This window comes from Scyliorhinus torazame, chromosome 30, assembly GCF_047496885.1.
Source record: "Scyliorhinus torazame isolate Kashiwa2021f chromosome 30, sScyTor2.1, whole genome shotgun sequence".
NCBI classification, from domain to species: domain Eukaryota; kingdom Metazoa; phylum Chordata; class Chondrichthyes; order Carcharhiniformes; family Scyliorhinidae; genus Scyliorhinus; species Scyliorhinus torazame.
The window spans coordinates 6,302,256-6,329,067 of NC_092736.1; the positions used below are offsets into that span (position 1 = coordinate 6,302,256).

The window sequence follows — 26,812 nt, forward strand, 5'->3', positions numbered from 1 at the left end:
TGGGTCAGCTCCATGGTGTGTGTTAAGAAGCCCTCCGGTGAGCTCAGGATCTTCATTGATCCAAAAGACCTCAACAACAACATGAGGGAACACTACCCCATACCCAAACGGGAAGAGATCACGAGCGAAATGGCCTGGGCTCAAATCTTCACAAAACTGGATGCCTCGAAGGGTTTTTCGCAGATCCAACTGGATCAGTCCAGCCGAAAGCTGTGCACCTTCAACACCCCTTTCGGCAGGTTCTGCTATAACAGAATGCCATTTGGCATCATCTCGGCATCCGAGGTCTTTCACATGACCATGGAACAGATGATGGAGGGCATCGAAGGGGTGCGCGTCTACGTGGACGACATCATAATCTGGTCCACCACACCACAGGAGCACATCAATCGTCTCCAGCGCGTCTTTGCGCGCATACGGGAAAACGGCCTGCGCCTCAAGCGAGCCAAGTGTTCTTTCGGCCAAACCGAGCTGAAGTTCCTGGGGGACCACATTTCCCGGTCAGGGGTCCGTCCGGATGCAGACAAGGTGAGCGCCATCACAGCCATGCCGCAGCCGGCAGACAAGAAAGCAGTGCTACGCTTCCTAGGCATGGTCAACTTCCTGGGGAAGTTCATTCCCAACCTTGCCTCCCACACGACGGCTCTGCGCCACCTCGTCAAGAAGCCCACGGAGTTCCAGTGGCTGCCCGCACACCAGAAGGAATGGGAGGAGCTCAAAATTAAGCTCACCACAGCCCCGGTATTGGCGTTTTCCGACACATCTCGTGACACTAAAATTTCGACTGATGCCAGCCAGTCCGGCATTGGGGCGGTGCTCCTACAGCGGGATGACACTGCGTCATGGGCCCCGGTCGCCTATGCCTCGCGGGCCATGACCCCCACAGAATAGCGCTACGCGCAGATCGAAAAGGAGTGCCTGGGTTTGCTAACCGGAATAGACAAGTTCCATGACTACGTGTATGGTCTCCCCCAGTTTACCGTTGAGACTGACCATCGCTCCCTGGTCAGCATTATAAATAAGGACCTGAACGAGATGACCCCTCGCCTCCAGCGCATCCTACTTAAACTCAGGAGGTATGACTTCCAACTGGTCTACACCCCGGGAAAGGACCTTCTCATTGTGGATGCCCTATCTAGAGCAGTGAGCACACCGCCCGATTCTGAGGGGTTCGTCTGTCAGGTCGAAGCGCAGGTGGCCTTCACATCGGCAAATCTGCCAGCTGACGACTCCAGTCTGGCCCGTATTCGCGGGGAGACTGCGGCTGACCCCCTTCTACAACGGGTGATGCGCCACATGACGGGAGGGTGGCTCAAAGGACAGTGCCCGCAGTTCTACAATGTCGGAGACGACTTGGCCGTCATTGATGGTGTCCTTCTAAAGCTGGACCGTATTGTGATTCCGCACAGCATGCACAAGCTGGTCCTCGATCAACTACACGAAGGCCATCTGGGGTTCGAGAAGTGCAGACGGAGGGCCCGAGAGGCGATATACTGGCCGGGCATCAGTGATGACATTGCCAATATGGTGCTCAACTACCCCACCTGCCAAAGGTTTCAACCGGCGCAACCTCCTGAGATGCTTCAGCCCCATGAGCTGGTGACAGCCCCCTGGGCGAAGGTGGGTGTGGACCTTTTTCACGCGCTTGACAGGGACTATGTAATTGTCATTGACTACTTTTCAAACTATCCAGAGGTCATACGCCTGCACGATTTGACATCGTCCGCTGTCATAAGGACATGCAAAGACACCTTCGCTCGCCACAGCATTCCGATTACTGTCAAGTCGGACAATGGGCCCTGTTTTGCCAGCCAGGAATGGTCGTCCTTTGCTGCTTCGTATGGCTTCACACACGTGACGTCCAGCCCTCTGCATCCCCAGTCCAATGGACAGGCGGTGAAGGGCGTTCACATCGTCAAGCGGCTCCTCTGCAAGGCTGCTGCTGCCGGATTGGATTTCTGCCTAGCTCTGCTGGCCTATCGCTCGGCCCCACTAGCCACTGGCCTCTCACCAGCCCAGCTGTTGATGGGTCGCACCCTCAGGACCACTGTGCCATCCATTCTGGTACCCACAACCAACCATGCTCCGGTACTACACAGAATGCAACAGCAGCCCCAGAAGAGGGCATATGACACACGGGCAACGGGTCTTCCCGCCCTGGCCCCTGGAGACGACGTCCGCATCCACCTACCAGAAGGTGGCTGGTCAGCACCTGCCGAAGTTCTCCGACGTGTGGCTCCCCACTTGTTCCTGGTTCGCATGCCTGATGGATCCATTCGTCGGCGCAATCGCCGGGCTCTTCGCCTACTTCCACGCTCGCTACGGGAACTTACACCAACACTGCGCTCCCCTGTTGTTCCTGATTTCGACTTTGTGGAGCTTCCTGCCACAATGCCCCTTCCGTCGTCACCCGTGGCTAGGCCCATTCCTCAGCCGGTGGATCCAGACCCACCCTTGAGGCGGTCAACCCGAATTCGTCGCCCACCTACTAGACTGGACTTATGAGCCCGTTTGTACATTGAACTCATAATACTACTGTGTTAATATGTTTCTGTTCTTCCTTGTCGTTACAGGAGTTCGTTTTGTCATTCAACATTTCCCCGTTCTTTGTTTATGGTACAACCTTGTTGTTATGTCGCACCTGACATCGCCCCTTGTATATAGTTTAGCCCCATGTACATGCTGTAGATATTGCGCACACACATATTTAGCTGCACTCAGTACACATCTCTATTTATAACCACATAGCACATGTTCTTGTAAGAAAGGGGGGATGTCATGATATTCAGGTAAACATCATAGCACAAACATACATACATACTGATGGACAGATCAACGGACCAATCAACACACAAACACCACAGGCAAGAGCATACACTGTACAAAACGGGGAACACGACACTTCCTGGGCATTCCAGTAAAGATTTAATCACCTGCTAATGCTCACATTCCAAGCATTGTCTGGCGTCTTTGAATCTGTCTATATTTATGTTTCTGGAGCATACCTCTTCATTCACCTGAGGAAGGAGCAGCGCTACCAACTGTCCTGGCTTAAGACAATTCACACCTCTTTAACCTGGAGTTACCCCTATCTCTGGACCTGTAAAGACTTAATTACCTGTAAATGCTCGCATTCAAAGCATTGTTTTGCATCTTTAACTTTGTCTATATATATGTTTCGAACCATACCTCTTCATTCACCTGAGGAAGGAGCAGCGCTCCGAAAGCTAGTGACATCGAAACAAACCTGTTGGACTTTAACCTGGTGTTGTAAAACTTCTTACTGTGCTCACCCCAGTCCAACGCCGGCATCTCCACATCATTCCAGCAGGAGACAGCTCAGGGCACAGAGCTCACAGCAAGCCACTCAGGCATCCACCATGTGCTGAGTGCCACCATAAGATAGTATTAATAGGTCCACAGATTCTAGGGTTATGATCAAACCTCAGTAACCAGTTTACCACTGTAAATAAATGTTAGAAATAAAATTGAGTTGTACCATTCACAACGTGTTGGTTCATCTGTGTAGCAGAGCACCCAACACATCACCAAGGTGAGGGAAGCCAGGATATAGATCAGTGATGAGGTGATAGAAACGTGGAACCAGGTGGCACAGTGGTTAGCACTGCTGCCTCACAGCGCCAGGGACCTGGGTTGAATTCCAGCCTTTCAGACGGGCTGAATGGCCTGATGCTGTGGCAAGGGGTTACGCGCATGCGCCGGCCGTGCGTGTCCAGGCGGTGAGGTCATGGCTGGTTTGCGCCGTGACGTCTGGAGGACGTGACCAATGGGAGCTTCCGGCGGTTGGAAAGTTTGAATCGAAAGAGGAGCAACCGTCACTGAGAGAGAGAGAGAGAGAGAGAGACACAGGCTGCACCGGGAGACACGGCACCGGGGGAGAGACACGGCACCGGGGGAGAGAGAGACTGCACCGGGAGACACGGCACCGGGGGAGGGACACGGCACCGGGCCCCGGAGACACTGAGAGACAACAGCGGGAGAGAGAGGCCGGGACCCGCCCCGGGACCGCTCGGTTATTTGCCGGTTACGCGGGAGCAGCGGCTCCAACTGCGGGATGGTGAGGAGAAGGTGAGAGCCCCCCCCCCCCAACCCCCAGGACACTGACCCCCCCCCCCCCCCCCAGGACACTGACCCCCCCCCCCCCAGGACACTGACCCTCCCCCCCCCCCCCAACCCCAGGACACTGACCCCCCCCAAGGACACTGACCCGTCCCCCCCAAGGACACTGACCCCCCCCCCCCCAGGACACTGACCCCCCCCAACCCCCAGGACACTGACCCCCCCCCCCCAGGACACTGACCCCCCCCCCCCAGGACACTGACCCCCCCAAACCCCCAGGACACTGACCCTCCCCCCCCCCCCCCCCCAGGACACTGACCCCCCCAAACCCCCAGGACATTGTCTCCCCCCCCCCCCAGGACACTGACCCCCCCCCCCCAAAGGACACTGACCCCCCAAACCCCCAGGACACTGACCCCCCCCCCCAAACCCCCAGGACACTGACCCCCCCCCCCCCAGGACACTGACACCACCCCCCCCCCCAAACCGCCAGGACACTGACACCACCCCCCCAAACCCCCAGGGCACTGTCACCCCCCCCAAAACCCCCAGGACACTGACACCCCCCTCCCCCCCCCCAAACCCCCCCAGTACACTGACACCCCCAGGACACTGACACCTCCCCCCCCCCCCCCAAAGCCCCAGGACACTGACACCCCTGCCCCCCCTCAACCCCCAGAACACTGACACCCCCCCACCAAACCCCCAGGACACTGACACCCCCACCCTCCTCAACCCCCAGGACACTGACACCCCCGCCCCTCTCAACCCCCAGGACACTGACACCCCCACCCTCCTCAACCCCCAGGACACTGACACCCCCGCCCCTCTCAACCCCCAGGACACTGACACCCCCCCCCCCCCGACCAAACCCCCAGGACACTGACACCCCCGCCCCCCAGGACACTGACACCCCCCCCCCCCCCCCCGCTCAAACGTCGAGGACACTGACACCCCCGCTCCCTCAACCCCCAGGACACTGACACCCCAGCCCCCTCAACCCCCAGGACACTGACACCCCCCACCCCTCCAGTACACTGACAACCCCCCCCAAACCCGGATACTGACCACACACCCCTGGGACACTGCCCTCCCCATACCCCTGGGATGGTGCCCCCCCCCCCCCCCCAAACCGCCAGGACCCTGATCCTCTTTCCCCCACCCCACACCCAAAAAAAAATCCCCGGAACACACCCCACCCCCCATCCACCAAAGCCCCAGTTTTGGCAGCTGGTATTCGCAGTTTTAAATAAAGATGTGTGTAATATTGAAGTTGTTGAGCGAGAGAAATTTGAGTTTGTGGGAATCGGTCCATTGGCAAAGATGTTTGTAAATTCCAGAGCAAGGAAGGGATTTGCTTCGACTGATGTTTTCATTACTTTAAAATAGACCATTACTGAGTCTCCTTGTTTTGCTTTCTCTGAATTTGGAGACTGGAGTATCACAAATAGAAAATATTTTCATGTGAACTTGTGAATTCTTATTGACCTTTTACTGCTACACAACCATAATTTATATCAAAAAGATTTCTGAATTCATAATGACTATGAAATGAAAATCGCTTATTGTCACAAGTAGGCTTCAAATGAAGTTATTGTGAAAAGCCCCTAGTCGCCACATTCCGGCACCTGTTCGGGGAGGCTGTTACGGGAATCGAACCATGCTGCTGGCCTACCTTGGTGTGCTTCCAAAGCCAGCGATTTAGCCCTGTGTAAATTGTAAACCACAGTGTATCCAGGGACGATTGCGAAGTAAATATGATGCATCAAACATGCTAGTTTTAGGTTTTTCAACAGGACATTGATTTCACATTAAAATGTTGCTGAAAGTTCACACAGCATTAATGCCCCTTATTCAACAGGCAAAATGTTTCCCTTGCCTTAAATTTGATTCTGTAGTTTCTCTCCTATTCATCTTATGCTCTGTCTGAAATTATCTGCGGAGTCTGCACGTTCTCCCCATGTCTGCGTGGGTTTCCCCCGGGTGCTCCGGTTTTCTCCCACAAGTCACGAAAGACGTGCTGGTAGGTAATTTGGACATTCTGAATTCTCCCTCTGTGTACCCGAACAGGCTTCGGAATGTGGCTTTTCACATTATTATTAAATGCAAATTAATTTGGTGTCTCAGAATTTCTCCCAATAGTTTCCCCATCATGAGATTAGACTGATTGGCCTGTAGTTTCCTGGTTTATTCCTTCCTCCCTTCTTGAATAATGGCACCACATTGACTATCCTCCAGTCCGCCGGCACCTTTCCTGTGGCCAGAGAGGAATTTAAAATCATTGCCAGCGCCCCTGCTATTTCCTCCCTTGCCTCACTCAACAGCCTGGGATAGATTTCATCTGGTCCTGGAAGTTTGTCTACTTTTAAGCGTGACAGACCACACAAAACATCCTCTCTGTTAATCTCTTTAATTTTATCACTGTCCTTCTCCCTGATTTCTATACCCACACCGACCCTTTCATTAGTGAGCACTGACACAAAGTATTCATTTAAAACCCTACCCATGTCCTCTGGCTCTACACACAAATTACCAGTGTGGTCCTTAATGGGCCCTTTCCCTAGTTATCATTTTACCCTTCATGTACTTGTAAAACAACTTTGATTCTTCCTGCCAGTATTCTTTAATGTCCTCTTTTTGTTCTCCTAATTTCCATTTTAAATTCCCATTTGCACATTCTAAACGCCTTTAGGGCCTCTGCTTTTGTGAGTTATTGGAAATTTAGAGAATTTCCCCTTGAGTTATTGGGGAGACCACAAACTTTGGATGTTTGGCACTGATTCCATTCTCCTTGGCCATGGTCTCTAATTGAAACAGACAACGTCCGCTTCCATTCCAAACTGAACTTTGACACCATATTGTCTCTCTAAGATCAACAGTTCAAAGCTTCCTCTATCCCCTGCTCTTCACCTCAACATCTATCTCCGCTGTAACTCATCTAGGGTTTTCAAACCTCCAGATTCAACTGCTTGAATGATCTGACCAGCTTTTTATCTTCTGTAAACATCAGCAGATCCAACATTTTGGTACCTGTCTCATATCCTGCATCAAGCCCCACTTGCTGATTACTTCAGTTTTCCAATGCCTTCAGCATAACATTTTAGCCCATCTTTTCATGGTCTTGCCCCTCACCATCTCTGTAACTTCCTCCAGATCAATATCCTTTCCTTAAATTTGCATGGCCAAATTTTAAAACTTATTAGAAAAGTCAATAATTTTACTCTTCGCACTGGTCTTGTCAAAAGAGTGATTTTCTACCATTCAGATTGAACGCCTGCTCCTGGTTGAGTTTATTTGACAATTTTGGCACTTCTACGTTATTTCAGTAGTTTTTATCACAAAATAAATACTGCAGGACGTTAGCCATCCCTCTCTCTGAACCTGTCTTTCCCATTGACCGTGTTGTCAGTTTAATAGAGTGGTCTAATCTGTCAGCAACAACAAATTGCTTTTTCACCTCTAAATGTTTAACAGTGTTTAACAGTGTGATGAATACTTCTCTAAGTGTGTGTGGTTTTCTGAAGAGTATTGGATTTGGATTTTCTGTTTTGGTTCGAGATGCAGGTGAAATAAACCCTCTTCCGTTTTTGACATTTGTTATGTAGATTCATGCTGATATTTTGCTGTCGCCACAGAAATGAAAATTTTCACCCCTTTTTACAGTGATGCACTGGCCACAGAGTCAGTGACCTGTCTCAATGGAGCACTTTCCCATCTGCGGAATATCTGGGAAGAGATAGGGATCCCAGAAGATCAGCGATTGCAAAGAACCGAAGTTGTGAAAAAGCACATCAAGGTAAGCAGCAAAAACATTTTTCAGAAACTTTAGTGAAACATCGTAAGATTCATCATGAGAAACTTCTGTCAATTCCTCAAACCTAAGTAGTTCTGGTATTGTTACAAGTTTTGGGTCTTTTGTTATTCTCTTGTTCCATAGTGACTCTTTACTGTATTATATCTGGTTAGACAATAGCAAAAACATCCCCATGTAATTTAAGCTGGATATTGTCTTTAATATGTTTTCACACATGGTCCCTTTCCAAAGGAAGATTGAAAGTTAGTGGAAATAGGTGAAATAAAAATTACACAATCTTTAAGCTACTTTATTTGGTAACAACATGGAAATATGCAGAATTGTAGGTGTTATAATATATAATCTTGATTTAATTACAGATTCCTTAAAAAATTTTAAATGTGTTATACTTCATTTAACATTTCCTGATCAGCTTTCTGAGTTTCAGAAGAACTAATTCTCTGCTGATCTAACTTGCATCCCAGACTTTGCTGGCTGACTGTGTTTGTCTTTCTTTCATCTGTGGGTTGTGGCTTTAAACAAAACAGTCCTGTCAATATTAATTGGGCCATCATTTATATTTGGCGTACAATAGAGCATGGGCAAATTGGACCATGCGAACATTGCCGTTGGTGCCTACAGCCTGCCCTTTGTAAATAGCAAACAATGAATTCACCTAAAATCCAAATGTAGCTGATTCCCAAATCTAAAATGTGCACAGTATTTATCATCCTCCATTTCCACATAGGGCTTATTGGACATGATGATTGCAGAGGAAGAAAATCTGAGGCAGCGGCTGAAAAAAAGTATTGATATGTGCCAGAAGGAATTACATGCTGTATGTCAGGAACTCGACTTGGCTGTATGTATGGTAAGAAAGTTTCATCAGAAATCAGCTGCTTTTGAATAGGAGGTTGGGGAAAGGCAGACCTCTTATTAATGTTTCAAACTTGTACTGGCAGCCTGAAGATGAAGATTGCACAATGCTACAACTGGAGAAAGATCTGCGAACACGGTTAGAGGTCCTCCTGAAGGAGAAGAAAGAGAGGATGCTGAAATTGAAATGCCTTAAAGAACAAGATGAAGAGCTTTGTGATATTCTCTGTAGAACAGTTTACCCCATTGATGCTGACACTGTTCCTAGTCTTGAACAACTTGATGTGTTTCGTGAGCATATTGCTTCACTTAATATGGAAAAGGTAAAGAGAAATTTAAGATATCTATGCAGAGTTCACTACAAATATACCAGTTTTGTAAATTTGCATTCAACCAATTTACCAAATGTGCTATTTTTGAATTTCCCTATTCCCAAAATCTTTGATTATTGGCTGCCCAATAATTTACAGTCACCAGGTTTGTAAGTTGAAACACAATTACTGTTTATTTTTAACAGAAATAAAGATGAAATATCCAGTAATAACGGCAAGCTAATCTACTATCTCCCCGCCCCCCCCCCCACCCCACTTTACTGTCCCACCCTCTATCCACACAAGGCAGACAGAGGGGTGGAAAGGGGTAAAAATAATAAGGATTAAGATAAAAAGGAATATAGTCCTTCCTTTCGGTGTTGAATTATTTTCAGGAGACTGTCCTCCTAGCATGCTAAATGATCAAAGCCACCTGTGTACAGTTAGTGATGGTCTTCTTGTAGGAACATTCATTCAGTACTCGCAGGCAGTAGGATTTATTCTGGAGAGATACTTTAGCCTTTATTAAACTGGGCCTTCAACTCAAAGGTGCACCTTTGAGTCTACTTCTCTCAAGACTCTTTGTCTTGCATCAAACCCAGCTTCCAGCCTGAGTTTTAATCTCAATCCTTTGCGGTGTCAAAACAACACCCAGCCTTACTGGAGAAAAAGATGAGTTCTGACATTGCATTTTGAGAGAGATTTCATCTTCTCTGAAAGAAAATCAGAGATGCTTCTTCCAGCTTCTAAACCAAAAGTGAAATTAAAACAAAACAGCCTTACTGGGGAAAAAGAAACGTTCCAGAGAAATCCGGACCAATCACTAAGAGATACTGGCAAAGTCAAGCATTTCAATCCAGTTCATTGGCCTCCAGCCAAGTTAGTCAAACTGAGTCATCACTGATCTCTCCAGCTTGAATTAAAGGCAAAGTCTGCATTAAAGTCACAGGCCCATTAATCATCCATGGATAAAAATTGTAAGAGCAAAAAAGAAAAGAAAAGGAAAAATAAGGGAATAAATAGAGTTTGAACTGGAGGATGCTTACATTTCCTCATGACCTGAACTTCCGAGTCTAAACCCGCTGGTGCAAAGAGATGATCCCGACAAATAGGTGTTGACAATGACGTGGAGCTGAGCTTAAAATGTTGTCTAAACTGACTCCAAATCCTCAGCGTGGCCACCACTACCGGACCCAAGGTAAAATTTGCAGGGGATAATGGAAGCGAGGCAGTCACCAAGGCAACCCAATCTAGAACCACTCCATCTGCTCCCATATGGCATTCAGATCCTTGAGCCACCCCAGTACTTTTTCAATATTAGCTTCCCAGTAACAAAATAACAAACTGTCTCTCTGAAGAAATGCCCTACAAATCCTCAGGGTCTTGCCTGCCAAAATGAAGGAAACTATCATCTAGTTGACTCTAGCAAAGAACAATTTGAGGAGACACTGAAAAATAAAAGAAACCTCAGAAGGACATTTATTTTAACCGTCTGAACCCTTTTCCAAGGAAAGTGGAGGTCATCCCACTTCTGCAAATCAGTTCTAACCCCATTAACCAGACTAGTTTAATTTATGAAGCGAGGCCCAATCATGGGCCACCTGGATTCCTAGATAACAAAAGCTAGATCTGGCAAGGCGAAAAGGCAATATCCCCAGATCGACTTCCCTCCCTGGGGGATTCACTGGAAAGGGAAATTCAACTTGTACCCTGCCAAAACTCCTAAGTACCTTCATTGGAATGAATATTTTAACATGGTAGGTGGCTGATCAAGTTGGCTGCTGTGTCCTGGATGTTGTCAAGCTTGGGTGATGTTGGAGCTGCACTCATTCAGGTAAATGGACAGTGTTCCATCACACCCTGACTTGTGCCTTGTAGGTGATGGACAAACATTGCGGTGTTGAAGATATCTATGCAGAGTTCACTACAAATATACCAGTTTTGTAAATTTGCATTCAACCAATTTACCAAATGTGCTATTTTTGAATTTCCCTATTCCCAAAATCTTTGATTATTGGCTGCCCAATAATTTACAGTCACCAGGTTTGTAAGTTGAAACACAATTACTGTTTATTTTTAACAGAAATAAAGATGAAATATCCAGTAATAACGGCAAGCTAATCTACTATCTCCCCGCCCCCCCCCCCCCCCACCCCACTTTACTGTCCCACCCTCTATCCACACAAGGCAGACAGAGGGGTGGAAAGGGGTAAAAATAATAAGGATTAAGATAAAAAGGAATATAGTCCTTCCTTTCGGTGTTGAATTATTTTCAGGAGACTGTCCTCCTAGCATGCTAAATGATCAAAGCCACCTGTGTACAGTTAGTGATGGTCTTCTTGTAGGAACATTCATTCAGTACTCGCAGGCAGTAGGATTTATTCTGGAGAGATACTTTAGCCTTTATTAAACTGGGCCTTCAACTCAAAGGTGCACCTTTGAGTCTACTTCTCTCAAGACTCTTTGTCTTGCATCAAACCCAGCTTCCAGCCTGAGTTTTAATCTCAATCCTTTGCGGTGTCAAAACAACACCTTGTTGGAGCTGCACTCATTCAGGTAAATGGACAGTGTTCCATCACACCCTGACTTGTGCCTTGTAGGTGATGGACAAACATTGCGGTGTTGAAGATGACTTGCAGCAGAATTCCTCGCCTCTGACCCCTTATAGTCTGTTTAAATGGCTGGTCCAGTCAAGCCTCTGGTCAATGGTAACCCCTTGGGATGTTTTGCTGGGTAAAAGTGATTAAATTAGGTTGATGTAGAGATTGGGCATGATTTAATTCAATGGTAGAACAGGTTCAAGGGGCCAAGTGGCCTGACCCTGTTCCAATAATATGCGCTTCCTATTTCTCATCATGATATAGCATAAAATAATACTGTACTATTTAATCTATGATACAAATCATCAGCCTGCACGCTACAAATTAAACTTGTGTGATGTTCATGTACTGTAGATAAGGAATCTGACTAAGTTCCCTAATGGACCTATCTTGTATTTAGGAACGCAGAAGGGCTGAGTTTGTTGAAACAAAGAAAAAAATCATTCTTTGTATGGAGGAACTTGATCAACTTCCAGATACCAGCTTTGAGAGAGATATTGTGTGTGAGGATGAGGATGCTTTCTGTCTGTCCAATGAGAACATTGGTGGTCTGAAAACACTGCTTCAACAGGTTTGTAAATGAAATTGTGATAGGATTGCATCTCTGGAGAACCATTCATATCCTCAGAACATCTCAAAATACTTCAGTTAATTGTTTTTGAAGTGTTGAAAAATGTGGTACCGAATCCTATAAGTAGCTGTGATATAAAGTAGCAGTTTGTTTATGGACATATTTAATAGGAATAAATGTGGATTTCTTGCTGAATTGTGCTGTTTGATCACCTAACCAAGCAGATGAATCTGAATGATAGACATAGATGGAAATACTAAATATGATTGCCAATTTCTTGTCCTAAGTTTGCTAACACAGCAAAGCCAGTAAAGGATAAACGTCGTAGTCAAATGAAACAATTTCTGTCTTGCACCCAGCTTGATTCCTACTTTGTAAATTCAGTATACTGGTTGCAAGCTATGATTACCTGACTTTTTCTAGGCATTTGCTTTAACCTGATATGTTTGCAGTGGGCATCCATTTTAAATTTGGAGAGATTTGTGCCATGTCTGTTCAGACTGAATGCCTTGGAGGTTAGTGCAGCAAGTTAACTCTCTCAGCCATTCCATAAGACCATCATATTCTATTTATGGAACTAGTTCATCAGTTGCTGTTTCATTTATCTTTTCCTCCAGTTAGTGGATTTTCCTGTCAAAGCAAATCTTGACTCAACATCTTTCTACAGTCTGTTAAGAAGAAGCTGTTAGCTCATTTCAGGGAAATTAAATCGAAGATTGCATTTATCAAACATGAGGATTGCTGATGCAAACCAGCAATCACTTAATGAGCGCAAGCTACTTGATATAATGTGAGCAATAGCAGGTGTAGAGCATACAGCTCATTGAGCCTGTTCTGCCATTCAGTATAATCTTGGCTGATCTTTATATGCAAACTAATTAATTTTCACTCCCTTAACCTGTCAGTTTGCCTTAATTGGCAACTTGTCGTCTGGAAAGCATTCAAGCTTGTTTCTAGAATTTGAGTGTACAACCATTTAGCAGCCTAGAATTTTAATTTTAAAAATATTCATTAATGGGATGTGAGTGCTGGTGTTATTGTCTATATTTGTTAATGTATGGATTACATTTATCTTATCGGGCTTCAGAATCTGGATTTAAATCCAACTAAATTAGTGTTGTGTTTTGCTGATTGTAATTGTATTGTATTACATAAACTGAACCTGGTGTAGCCTTAAACAAAAACAAAACATTCCCTAATTCAGTATTAACAGGCATTGAGTTGGCACAGTTCAAAAACGTTAAAGATGCAAATAATAAGATATTGAATGTTGCGGAAATATTGCCCATATGTTGTCTGCTGTAACTAAGGGCTTTTACTTTATATTGCATTCTGAATGATCTGTTATATCTGTTTGAATGTGATGCATATTTCTCTAGCTGGAGGTGAAAAGAGCTCAGAATGAGACTAAATGCTCAGAGCTGCGAGATCAAATAATTAACTTATGGGACTGGCTGCAGGTTTCCTGTGAAGAGCGTGATGCTTTTTCTGTACACATGGTTGGTTCCAGAGCGAAGACTATGCAGGCAGTAAGTATCTGAGCATGCTAAGTTAGCTGTTGAAACTTTGAACATTAAGCTAGAATTTGTCGAAATAATGGTGAGGCTAATTGCGTTCTATTAACCATGCTGATGTGCTACAGCAACTTCAGGCGAGGACCAAACAGTTAAATGTAAATATCCAAAAGTTGTTCTCAATGTTGTGCAACTTGACAGAAAAAGCATTTTGTTGATTACCTCACTTGCATGAATATCATGAAATTTCTGTATCTGTGCAGTAGATACAAACTAATCTGGTCAGATATTTATTGTTAGTAATTAGTAACCCACACCCTTTTAATTGGAAATAATTAATCACATCAACATTCCTGGCACTGAACTATTACAAGAGAGATTTTATAAAAGTTGAATTAACAATGATTTTCCTTTGTCTTTCTTTATCCCATCTTAGTGTCATTTTGTTCTGTAATTGATCTGACATTGAATTCACCCTCTGAGGGCAGCACGGTGACGCAGTGGGTTAGCTCTGCTGTCTCACGGAACTGAGGTCCCAGGTTCGATCCCGGCTCTGGGTCACTGTCCTTGTGGAGTTTGCACATTCTCCCCGTGCCTGCGTGGATTTCACCCCACAACCCAAAGATGTGCAAGGTAGATAGATTGGCTACACTAAATTGCCCCTTAAGTGGAAAAAATGAATTGGGTACTCTAAATTTAAAAAAAAAAAAAGAAAATATTTCACCCTCTTCATCCTTTCTATTTGCAATATTTCCTAATCCTTAAATCCTGATGGTTAAGGAGGTGACCTGTTTCTTGCTCTTTTTCTCATTACACTCGCAGCAACTTTATGGACAAACTTATCTAGAAGCAAATCTAATTAATAGAGGATACCATTAAACGGCCTGCTACGATTAAAATCTGGCCGAATAACATATGGATTATGTGAAACCTTATTTTTAAAGCCATTCCGTGTTCACCTTCGAAAATAAATTTCAGCTATATTAACTACTTGCATGTTAATATTTGTGGAGTGAAATCTCAAAACCTTGCAGCTTTCAAATCAAATCTTTTACCAAATGTGCTGTTTCCATTGATGACCCTTGCCCATGTCTCGTGTTACTGTACAGCTGGATCCATTAACCAGGGACCAGACCTCCCTCCTCTCCTCCTCTTTTCTCTCTCTCTCTCTCTCTCTCTCTTTCCCCCCCCCCCCCCAATGCCAAGCAGCAGCCATACTGAGATCAGTTAACAATGTATCAAAAATCTCGAGGCCTAAGGTGCGTGATTACTTTCATCTTGTTATGACAGCTAGCTATTATTTGAAAACACAACATATTTGTCAGTATAACATCTTTTTTCACAGTACGTAGATTTGCTCAAAAAAAATTTGATCTAAATAAGAATTTCTATCCAACGATTAAAAAAAGTAGGGATCTTTAGATTCCATTTGATATTTTGTTGGGGAGCAATCCAGATTGCTGAATTGAATCTGTTATAAGAAAAGTATGTTGTGGTCCAGTTGCAGGCAGAATTGGAGCGTCTGGAGGTATTCAAACAACAGAACATGAAAAATGTGATTGAAACAATCAGACAAGAAGTGGCAACCTACTGGGAGAAATGTTTCTTTAGTTCTGCACAGCGGCAAGCATTTTCTCCATTCCTTGATGGTTTGTTTCAATTTTCACTTTATTCCAAGTAACATGGGTATTTAATCAGTTTAGTAGCAGGTAGGACACAGGCCTGGTGTCTGGAATGTTGTACCTGCTTTCTTTTCTGTTAGTATTCCCATGAGCTGTGCACATTGTAATAATTCTGATTGGATATGGATACTGCAACATTTGTTAACGGCATCAGTTCTCCTGTTTTATTTGTACATTTTTTGGGAAGGTGGAGAAGAAAGGTAATTGCAGAAAACTGATTGGAGGATAGATGTTTCATGAAGTAGAGGTTTGTTGCAAACACAATTGGAGAAATGGTTGTAAGATTAGATAATTCCGATTCTGCCACACTTAAATGAATATTTTAGCCATCCTCTATTATGATTATGATTGAAATATTTAACAATTGCCTCTTGGTTAGTTTCCATGCACAGCTGGCTGTCTGCCAACATTTGTGCATTTTCACATCTGCTTCCAATTGGAACATTGACTGAAGTACCTGCCCGGGGGGGGGGGGGGGGGGAGGAGGAGAGGGGTGGAATGGAGAATGTTAGCATCCTCTTTTAGTTTTAGGAACTTATCTGTGTGTTAAGCAAATTCATTATTTCTGTGTTGCAAATTGGGTTTGTATATTTTAAATCTCTTCAAATTGCAATTTGAAATTCAACATTTTTGTTGAAACTTAGCTTAGATTGGTGTAATATAAACTACTGGATTTGATCTGGGTTTTTTTTAATTCTCAAAAGAGGACTACACGGAGGTCTTATTGCAGCTGCATAATCGGGAGCTCAATCGACTAAAGCAGTATTACCAAGCACACCAGCAGCTGTTTGAGGGCGTCTGGAAGTGGGAAGAAAATTGGAAGCTTTACCTGAGTTTTGAGGTGAGAAGCCAACATTTCTACACAGTAGGACTTGGATCCTGTTGCTATGGTCTTTAAGCAGAGTGTACTGTATATTTTCCTGTTACTCAAACCCCTACCACTGATGGAGTTCCTGATCAAGCAACAAGATTCCTTGCTCATCTTGTTGCTCAAACCCACAGTTGAGCAGCTCGTTTAACCAGGTTGAAAGAGACGTCGAAAGTGAAAATATTTTTAAACTGTTCTTGCAGAAGAAAGCAGCAGACCCAAACCGCTTCACCAACCGAGGGGGAAATCTGTTAAAAGAAGAGAAGCAGAGAACAAAGCTTTACAAAATGCTGCCTAAAGTATGTAACAAAATGTGTCTATGTTTTGAATATCCTATAAAAGCTATGGTTCACATGATTATTCGAATAATGGCACGAGAGTGATACTCTTTGATACCCGTTATCAATGCTATAGCAGTACAATTGGCTGACTGCATGCTTTATTTAAGCAGAGTCGGTGATGTGATTTTAACACTCATTCTAAACTCTAAAGTTAGGATATCTGCTGAATGAGGCTCATTCGGATTTAATAATCTTTATTGTCACAGGTAGGCTTACATTAACATTGCAATGAAGCTACCGCGAAAAAACCCTAGTTGCCACACTATGGTGCCTGTTCGGGTACACTGAGGGAGAATTCAAAATGTCCAATTTACCTAACAAGCAAATCTTTTGGGACTTGCGGGAGGAAACCGGAGCACCTGGACAAACCCACCCTGAACTCGAAACAATACTAACACCTAGTTTTAAAAATCTGGAAACATAGGGACGGGAGCAGACTAAACATCCGCTTAAACCGGTTGTGTCATTTAATTAGATTATGGTATTTCCTTTCACCTGACTTTGCATATCACCTGCAGTAGAATATCCCCTTATCAAATAAGCCTACACATAGAACATAGAAAATACAGCACAGAACAGGCCCTTCGGCCCACAATGTTGTGCCGAACCTTTGTCCTAGATTAATCATAGATTATCATTGAATTTACAGTGCAGAAGGAGGCCATTCGGCCCTTTGAGTCTGCTCTTGGAAAGAGCACCATACCCAAACTCAACACCTCCACCCAACACCAAGGGCAATTTGGACATTAAGGGCAATTTATCATTGGCCAATTCACCTAACCCGCACATCTTTGGACTGTGGGAGGAAACCGGAGCACCCGGAGGAAACCCACGCAGACACGGGGAGGACGTGCAGACTCCGCACAGACAATGACCCAAGCCGGAATCGAACCTGGGTCCATGGAGCTGTGAAGCAATTGCGCTATCCACAATGCTACCGTGCTGCCCTTAACAAATAAATCTACACTATATCATTTTACCGTCATCCATGTACCTATCCAATAGCTGCTTGAAGGTCCCTAATGTTCCCGACTCAACTACTTCCACAGGCAGTGCATTCCATGCCCCCACTACTCTCTGGGTAAAGAACCTACCTCTGATATCCCTCCTATATCTTCCACCTTTCACCTTAAATTTATGTCCCCTTGTAATGGTGTGTTCCACCCGGGGAAAAAGTCTCTGACTGTCTACTCTATCTATTCCCCTGATCATCTTATAAACCTCTATCAAGTCGCCCCTCATCCTTCTCCGCTCTAATGAGAAAAGGCCTAGCACCCTCAACCTTTCCTCGTAAGACCTACTCTCCATTCCAGGCAACATCCTGGTAAATCTTCTTTGCACCTTTTCCAGAGCTTCCACATCCTTCCTAAAATGAGGCGACCAGAACTGTACACAGTACTCCAAATGTGGCCTTACCAAAGTTTTGTACAGCTGCATCATCACCTCACGGCTCTTAAATTCAATCCCTCTGTTAATGAACGCGAGCACGCCATAGGCCTTCTTCACAGCTCTATCCACTTGAGTGGCAACTTTCAAAGATGTATGAACATAGACCCCAAGATCTCTCTGCTCCTCCACATTGCCAAGAACTCTACCGTTAACCCTATATTCCGCATTCATATTTGTCCTTCCAAAATGGACAACCTCACACTTTTCAGGGTTAAACTCCATCTGCCACTTCTCAGCCCAGCTCTGCATCCTATCTATGTCTCTTTGCAGCCGACAACAGCCCTCCTTACTATCCACAACTCCACCAATCTTCGTATCGTCTGCAAATTTACTGACCCACCCTTCAACTCCCTCATCCAAGTCATTAATGAAAATCACAAACAGCAGAGGACCCAGAACTGATCCCTGCGGTACGCCACTGGTAACTGGGATCCAGGCTGAATATTTGCCATCCACCACCACTCTCTGACTTCTATCGGTTAGCCAGTTCGTTATCCAACTGGCCAAATTTCCCACTATCCCATGCCTCCTTACTTTCTGCATAAGCCTACCATGGGGAACTTTATCAAATGCCTTACTAAAATCCATGTACACTACATCCACTGCTTTACCTTCATCCACATGCTTGGTCACCTCCTCAAAGAATTCAATAAGATTTGTAAGGCAAGACCTACCCCTCACAAATCTGTGCTGACTATCCCTAATCAAGCAGTGTCTTTCCAGATGCTCAGAAATCCTATCCTTCAGTACCCTTTCCATTACTTTGCCTACCACCGAAGTAAGACTAACTGGCCTGTAATTCCCAGGGTTATCCCTAGTTCCTTTTTTGAACAGGGGCACGACATTCGCCACTCTCCAATCCCCTGGTACCACCCCTGTTGACAGTGAGGACGAAAAGATCATTGCCAACGGCTCTGCAATTTCATCTCTTGCTTCCCATAGAATCCTTGGATATATCCCGTCAGGCCCGGGGGACTTGTCTATCCTCAAGTTTTTCAAAATGCCCAACACATCTTCCTTCCTGACAAGTATTTCCTCGAGCTTACCAATCTGTTTCACACTGTCCTCTCCAACAATATCGCCCCTCTCATTTGTAAATACAGAAGAAAAATACTCATTCAAGACCTCTCCTATCTCTTCAGACTCAATACACAATCTCCCGCTACTGTCCTTGATCGGACCTACCCTCGCTCTAGTCATTCTCATATTTCTCACATATGTGTAAAAGGCCTTGGGATTTTCCTTGATCCTACCCGCCAAAGATTGTTCATGCCCTCTCTTAGCTCTCCTAATCCCTTTCTTCAGTTCCCTCCTGGCTATCTTGTATCCCTCCAATGCCCTGTCTGAACCTTGTTTCCTCATGTGTCTTGAAATTTTCATTTGACTTTACAGTCAGCACGGTAGCATAGTGGTTAGCACAATTGCTTCACAGCTCCAAGGTCCCAGGTTTGATTCCCGGCTTGGGTCACTGTCTGTGCGGAGTCTGCAAGTTCTCCCTGTGTGTGTGGGGGTTTCCTCCGGGTGCTCCAGTTTCCTCCCACAGTCCAAAGATGTGCAGGTTAGGTGGATTGGCCATGATAAATTCCCTTAGTCTAAAATTGCCTTTAGTGTTGGGTGGGGTTACTGGATTATGGGGATAGGGTGGGGTGTGGTCTTGGATAGGGTGCTCTTTCCAAGAGCTGGTGCAGACTCGATGGGCTGAATGGCCTCCTTCTGCACTGTAAATTCTATGAAATCTGCAACCTTTTGGGAGAGTTTCACCTATCCACCACACTTGTGTGCTGACTGGTTTCATTCCTGAATACCCCAGCTCTACTTTTTGTAAATGTCCCTGTATTCTAGTATACCCAGCAGAACAAATAACTTTTCTCTACCTATCCTATATTGCATACTTTTATCATTTGAAATGTTGCAATTATATCATTCTCAGCCATCTAAACTCCAGAGAATAATACATGGGTTTATGCAGCCTGTTCTCCATCGTTCAATCCCTTTCGCCAGGAGGTCAGTAAATCTATGATGTACCCCTCTAAAGCCAATTTATACTTCACAATGCAGTGCCCAGAACAGAATACAAAGTTCAAATGAAGACTAACTAGGGCTCTGTACAACTGATGTCATTCCTTTTGTTTTCCAACCATCTTATCATAAAAGCCAACATTTCATTCGCGTTTTTGTACCTATGCACCTGCTTTGTAATTTGTGTACCTAGTTACTTAAATCACCGTTCCTAATCCAGGGATTGAAGTCTTTAGCCACTAAAATATTTCAGTTTCTTTGCCTTGGATGTAAAGTAGCTTGCCTCGCTAAAGCTAAGCAACAATATCTGGAGAGAGGGCAGCACGGTGGCACAGTGGTTAGCACTGCTCCGAGGTCCCAGGTTCGATCCCGGCTCTGGGTCACTGTCCGTGTGGACTTTGCACATTCTCCCCGTGTCTGCGTAGGTTTCGTTCCCACAACGCAAAGATGTGCAGACTAGGTGGATTGGCCATGCTAAATTGCCCCTTAATTGGAAAATAATTAATTGGGTACTCTAAATTTATTTTTAAAAAACAATATCTGGAGAGGCTGGGCAATATTTCAGTTAAATCTATAAAAGGAACTTTATGCTTTCTGAAAGGGAATTAACAAATTACTGTTTACTTTAGCTGGAGGATGAGTTGAAAGTTCAGATTGATGCTTGGGAGCAGGAGCATCATTCCCAGTTTCAGGTCAATGGACAGAATTTCATGAGTTATGTGACAGAGCAATGGGAGCTGCATAAATTGGGAAAAGAGCGAGAGAAACAAGAACGGGTGAGGCCAAACTTGAATTTAACTTTGTTCTTGCTTATGCTGTTAAACGATATGGGTTGTTTGATATATCCTTGGATCTTTGCCAGTGTTGCCCTTTGGGATAAACAGTTCCCTCCCTTCTGCAAACTGATTGTAAGTCTGCAAAAGTGCTGACGACAAAGTGAATGATACACATGAACTGTGCCACTAGACCTATATATTTAACACACATAACATGCCAGTGACTGATGGAAATGAGGCTATGACAGGTGAGGACCTTGAGAGGATTGTTATCACCAAGGAGGTAGTGATGGGCAAGCTAATGGGGCTAAAGGTAGACAAGTCTCCTGGCCCTGATGGAATGCATCCCAGAGTGCTAAAAGAAATGGCTAGGGAAATTGCAAATGCACTAGTGATAATTTACCAAAATTCACTAGACTCTGGGGTGGTCCCGGCGGATTGGAAATTAGCAGACGTGACACCACTGTTTAAAAAAGGAGTTAGGCAGAAAGCGGGTAATTATGGGCCAGTGAGCTTAACTTTGGTAGTAGGGAAGATGCTGGAATCTATCGTCCAGGAAGAAATAGCGAGGCATCTGGATGGAAATTGTCCCATTGGGCAGACGCAGCATGAGTTCATAAAGGGCAGGTCATGCATAACTAATTTAGTGGAATTTTTTGAGGACATTACCAGTGCGGTAGATAACGGGGAGCCAATGGATGTGGTATATCTGGATTTCCAGAAAGCCATTGACAAGGTGCCACACAAAAGGTTGCTGCATAAGATAAAGATGCATGGCATTAAGGGGAAAGTAGTAGCATGGATAGAGGATTGGTTAATTAATAGAAAGCAAAGAGTGGGGATTAATGGGTGTTTCTCTGGTTGGCAATCAGTAGCTAGTGGTGTCCCTCAGGGATCAGTGTTGGGCCCACAACTGTTCACAATTTACATAGATGATTTGGAGTTGGGGACCAAGGGCAATGTGTCCAAGTTTGAAGACGACACTAAGATGAGTGGTAAAGCAAAAAGTGCAGAGGATACTGGAAGTCTGCAGAGGGATTTGGATAGGCTAAGTGAATGGGCTAGGGTCTGGCAGATGGAATACAATGTTGACAAATGTGAGTTATCCATTTTGGTCCGAATAACAGCAAAAGGGATTATTATTTAAATGATAAAATATTAAAACATGCTGCTGTGCAGAGAGACCTGGGTGTGCTAGTGCATGAGTCGCAAAAAGTTGGTTTACAGGTGCAACAGGTGATTAAGAAGGCAAATGGAATTTTGTCCTTCATTGCTAGAGGGATGAAGGTTAAGACTAGGGAGGTTATGCTGCAATTGTATAAGGTGTTAGTGAGGCCACACCTGGAGTATTGTGTTCAGTTTTGGTCTCCTTACTTGAGAAAGGACATACTGGCACTGGAGGATGTGCAGAGGAGATTCACTAGGTTGATCCCAGAGCTGAAGGGGTTGGATTACGAGGAGAGGTTGAGTAGACTGGGACTGTACTCGTTGGAATTTAGAAGGATGAGGGGGGATCTTATAGAAACATATAAAATTATGAAGGGAATAGATAGGATAGATGCGGGCAGGTTGTTTCCACTGGCGGGTGAAAGCAGAACTAGGGGGCATAGCCTCAAAGTAAGGGGAAGTAGATTTAGGACTGAGTTTAGGAGGAACTTCATCACCCAAAGGGTTGTGAATCTATGGAATTCCTTGCCCAGTGAAGCAATAGAGGCTCCTTCTTTAAATGTTTTTAAGATAAAGATAGATAGTTTTTTGAAGAATAAAGGGATTAAGGGTTATGGTGTTCGGGCCGGAAAGTGGAGCTGAGTCCACAAAAGATCAGCCATGATCTCATTGAATGGTGGAGCAGGCTTGAGGGGCCAGATGGCCTACTCCTGCTTCTAGTTCTTAACAGCTAACAGTCGATGTTATTTGGCACGTCTTCACTGAATTGATTCAGGCTTTCCTTGAGAGTTTCAATACCTCTTTTTCCGAGGCTTTTTAAACTCCTGTGGAACACCCAGTCTTCAGAGGTGAAGGAATCTGTTTCCACTGAACTGGATGTTTAGAAAACAGACGCTCATTCGCACCTCTTGTCATATCTATCATAGAAGCCAAAGATGAACAGATATTGTATAAATATGCCATGCAATGACAGTAGGTATGTAATTGGGAGATAACAGGATATTGTCTGCACTGCAGCAAATGAAAAAGAGCAAGCTGATTGAAGAGGAAATGCTGTATGGAAGTGCCCCTAAAACGCCAAGCAAGCGAAGGCTTAATACTCTCAACACCCCAGGAAAATCACGGAAGGTAAAGAGCATTCAAAAGCTGTTGTTGTCTGGACCTTATTGACTGCACACTGGATGCACATTCACTGAATTCCAGTTATTTTCATTTTTGGAAATTACTTATTCCCACAAACCAGTTGATGATCATCATTGACCGCTTAGGCGTGGGCTACATATACGTATCTTCCATATTAACGGCTACTGATAAAAGTTCTGATTTTGCATCTCCCTGACTCACCGAGTCTATTATTGGGTCAGTAATAGCAAGAGATCCAAATTTTGATTGAACCCATCTTATGAGTTTTGAGTGAACCACTTAATATTACTCTGCATAGCCGAGGTCTCCGGTTCGATCCCGGCCCTGGGACACTGTCCGTGTGGAGTTTGCACATTCTCCCCATGTCTGCGTGGGTTTCGCCCCCACAACCCAAAGATGTGGAGGGTAGGTGGCTTGGCCACGCTAAATTGCCCCTTAATTGGAAAAAATGAATTGGGTACACTAAATTTATATTTAAAAAAAAAAAAAAAATTACTCAGCATAGGGGCGGCGCAGTGGTTAGCACTGCTGACTACGGCGCGGAGGACCCGAGTTCGAATCCCGGCCCTGGGTCGCTGTCCATGTGGAGCTTGCATATTCTCCCCGTGGCTGCGTGGGTTTCGATCCCACAAACCCAAAGATGTGCAGGGTAGGTGGATTGGCCACACTAAATTGCCCCTTAATTGGAAAAGAAAATAATTGGGTACTCTTAATTTAAAAAAAAAAAAAAAAATATTACTCTGCATTACTCCCAAATGCCGACAGTCATCAATTGTTAAAATTCATGTTTCCCATTGTGGCAGTGGAAAATTAGGGTGTTCTGCATGTTTAATGAGAAGTTGTACAGCATGGATCATACAAGAGCACAGTTTGCTTATTCTGTATTGCTTCTGCTGAGCTACAATTCTAAGCTTTGGATTTGTTTTTAAATGCACATTCTGTGTTGCCACTAAACCCTAGTTTGTGCTTGATGTGATGTTGCCCTTTCTGCTGCACAGACCCATGCATTAATATTTCCTCCTTTTTCCGGCTTTGTCTTAGCTAAATGGTACGTCGATCGCCAGTGCCACCCCAAACAGCACCCTTCGCTCTGCCATTGGCGGTAGCATCTGTTACTCACCCATCTCCCGACCCCCACTGTCTGGACGCAAGGTCAGTCACCAGTCTGCATGTTTTATTCTGCTTTCTCGGTAAATATGCAGCCAGGTGCCTGTTTATGATTATCATCACAATTAAAGGATTCACTGCCTCCAATTATTGGAATATATTCTGAATTTTAAAAATATTTGACAATTACAAAAGCAATTTTTCTGTTTGTGCCACTGCTATTCTCTACCTCAGGTTAAGACTGGAGCGATATAAAGAGTCTCTCGCCAGGCCTCGCCCCTTCTAGCTGGCATCAGCCCCCACACCCCTCAAAGTGAGCTCCATCCTGCTATGGGATCGCCAAATGACAGCCCCCTCAATTTAAATTCTCTTCCTCCCCGCCGCAACATGGCTCTGCCCCCTCCAGGTCCTGTCCCTTGGCACTCTGGCATTGCCAGTCACTGCTTTGTCCCTGACCACCCAGGGGCTGCAATGGCTTCCGAGCCCTGCCCCGGCATGGTTATCATATCTGCTCTGTTGTTGGAGAGCAGTAGTGATTCTTGCAGGCCTCATGCTGTGGGGGGCAGAGAATCCCAGGATCCGGGAGATAACTGCCGTGGGGTGGTGAATCCCAGGAGCCGGAAGATGCCAGCGTTGAATGGTTTGAGAAAATTTAAATGCTGATTCAAATATGCTCACCTGGTTTGTGCCCAGCGATGGTGTAAACCAAATCACGTCAGGTGCCACGGACTGCGCGCACCGTTCGATGTCTGACGCGAACCTTTAGTGGCTCATCGGCTATTCTCTACACAACGTGTGCAGAGAAACGCCCCCACTAACTTTTTCTTTGTTTTACATAGTCTTTGCAAGGGGAGGGGTGGAAATTGAATATAAAAAGCGCGTTATCAGTAACTGACATTAATCCTGTTGTCTTCAGTATTTCCAATCTAATTCTCTCCTTCCTACTCTTTTTAGCCAGGACAATCTGTGCGTACACCAGGATATTCTGCTACAAAGCCGCCACGTTTTGCTCTCACTGAAAGGAACAAAGAGAATATTTCTCACCTAAATGCAACATCAATGAGTGGTGCGTCCACCGCCTCCACCCCACAGCATAATCTCAGCGTAAATTCAGTTGCCACCACTTATTCTGAGTTTGCGGTAATTTACTTTTTTGCAGTCATCTACCAATCACTGTGGCAGCACACAGTTGGTGTTGGAGGTCATGGGTTAGGTTTGGGAAGTAGAATAAGGTTTTCCGCCTCGTTGATTAAAAAGGAGAAAGGCAATAAAGAACTGCCGTGTAGAATTGAGTATTTTACATATTTATATCAAATCATTAATATCACAGATTTCACAGCTTATTAGGTGGCCAGTTTATAGGTCGGGAATGATCTGGATGATGTCTATGATAAATATTGTATTTGTAGCATGCTCTGTGAGTAATGGAAATGCAGTTTCCATTCTCCCTTTTGGCTTCAGTTTTGGTGCTACTCATTTCCCACAACTCCAGCTCTGCTTCTAAACTGCAGCTTGTTTCAGTGATGTTGTGCAGTGCAGGTTAAATGTTAGATTATTTCTATGCACATTTACTGCTGTTGCAATTTGCTCAACAATTTGCTAATATAGTAATTCAGTCCATATCTATAGCTCTTAGGAAACCATTTATTGTTTTCTTAGTGCCTTGACCTATTTAGTGAGAGACTTTCCATCCCCAGCATACTAGAGGGCACAGGTTCAAAATAATGGTCAAAAGTAATAGAAGTGAGAATACTCTTTCACCCATATGGTGGTTGGAGTCTGGAATTAACTTTCTGAAAGGGTAGTAGAGGCATGTACAGGTACAATCAGGGCATTCAAAAGGAATTGGATTGCTATCTGAAAAGAAATACGGGGATACGGCAGGGTAGTGGGATTAGGTAGAATGCTCTTTCAGCGAGCCAGTGCAGATTTGATGGACCGAATGGTCTCCTGCACTGTAATAATTGTGATTCAGTAGATTTATTTTAATGGTGTTGAACATTGCGCAAATGGTAAAATCGGTGTGTTCTTAGCTTATTGAGTTGAGAGACCTTGGTTAGAATGAGTTTGCAGTAAATAAATCCCTCTTCTCTCTAGTTGCTATTGGAATCCTGATAACTTATTTCATTCTATGTTTGTAGATGGATTCAGCTCCACAGTAGCAGCCTGTACAATTATACAGCAGCACTTTGCAGGTCGGTATGGTAATCCACCATTGAGGATTTCCAAACTTGTAGTCAGCACATTTAACTACACCTTAAAACCATTTAACTACACAGTCCTGTTCTCATAGCTGCAGTTTCAAAGTGCTCTAATACACGTTCGCTGTGATTAGAAAGATTTATCAAACTGAGTTCACATAATTCTTCATTAGCTGAGTATCAGGCACCTTAACCTGAAATCCATATTTGCAACTAGAGGCATTAATGCACTGAGACTAATGCACAAAGCATTCTATGTACGATTACTTCTCTAACAGTTGGTCTGGATTGCAAAACGGGACGGGAAATTGCAA

The 26,812-nt window shown here is 44.6% G+C and overlaps 1 protein-coding gene across 6 annotated transcripts in view; it reads left to right on the forward strand.

Moving 5' to 3' along the window:
- Nucleotides 1-3,820: 3,820 nt before the first annotated feature.
- Nucleotides 3,821-26,812, forward strand: part of prc1b (protein regulator of cytokinesis 1b) — a 28,800-nt gene continuing 5,808 nt past the window's right edge. Inside the window, exons 1-14 of one of the 6 annotated variants that reach the window (XM_072492727.1) lie at nt 3,822-4,089; nt 7,744-7,876; nt 8,622-8,744; nt 8,836-9,072; nt 12,061-12,231; nt 13,611-13,760; nt 15,247-15,394; nt 16,132-16,268; nt 16,499-16,594; nt 20,734-20,880; nt 23,065-23,175; nt 24,232-24,342; nt 25,252-25,437; nt 26,439-26,492. In XM_072492727.1, coding sequence (XP_072348828.1) covers nt 4,076-4,089; nt 7,744-7,876; nt 8,622-8,744; nt 8,836-9,072; nt 12,061-12,231; nt 13,611-13,760; nt 15,247-15,394; nt 16,132-16,268; nt 16,499-16,594; nt 20,734-20,880; nt 23,065-23,175; nt 24,232-24,342; nt 25,252-25,437; nt 26,439-26,459 — 1,785 coding nt within the window. In that variant the 5' untranslated portion in view covers nt 3,822-4,075 and the 3' untranslated portion in view covers nt 26,460-26,492. Of the gene's footprint in view, nt 4,090-7,743; nt 7,877-8,621; nt 8,745-8,835; nt 9,073-12,060; nt 12,232-13,610; nt 13,761-15,246; nt 15,395-16,131; nt 16,269-16,498; nt 16,595-20,733; nt 20,881-23,064; nt 23,176-24,231; nt 24,343-25,251; nt 25,438-26,438; nt 26,493-26,812 lie in introns of all 6 variants that reach the window. The other 5 variants (XM_072492729.1, XM_072492726.1, XM_072492728.1 and 2 more) reach the window with 5 other exon arrangements.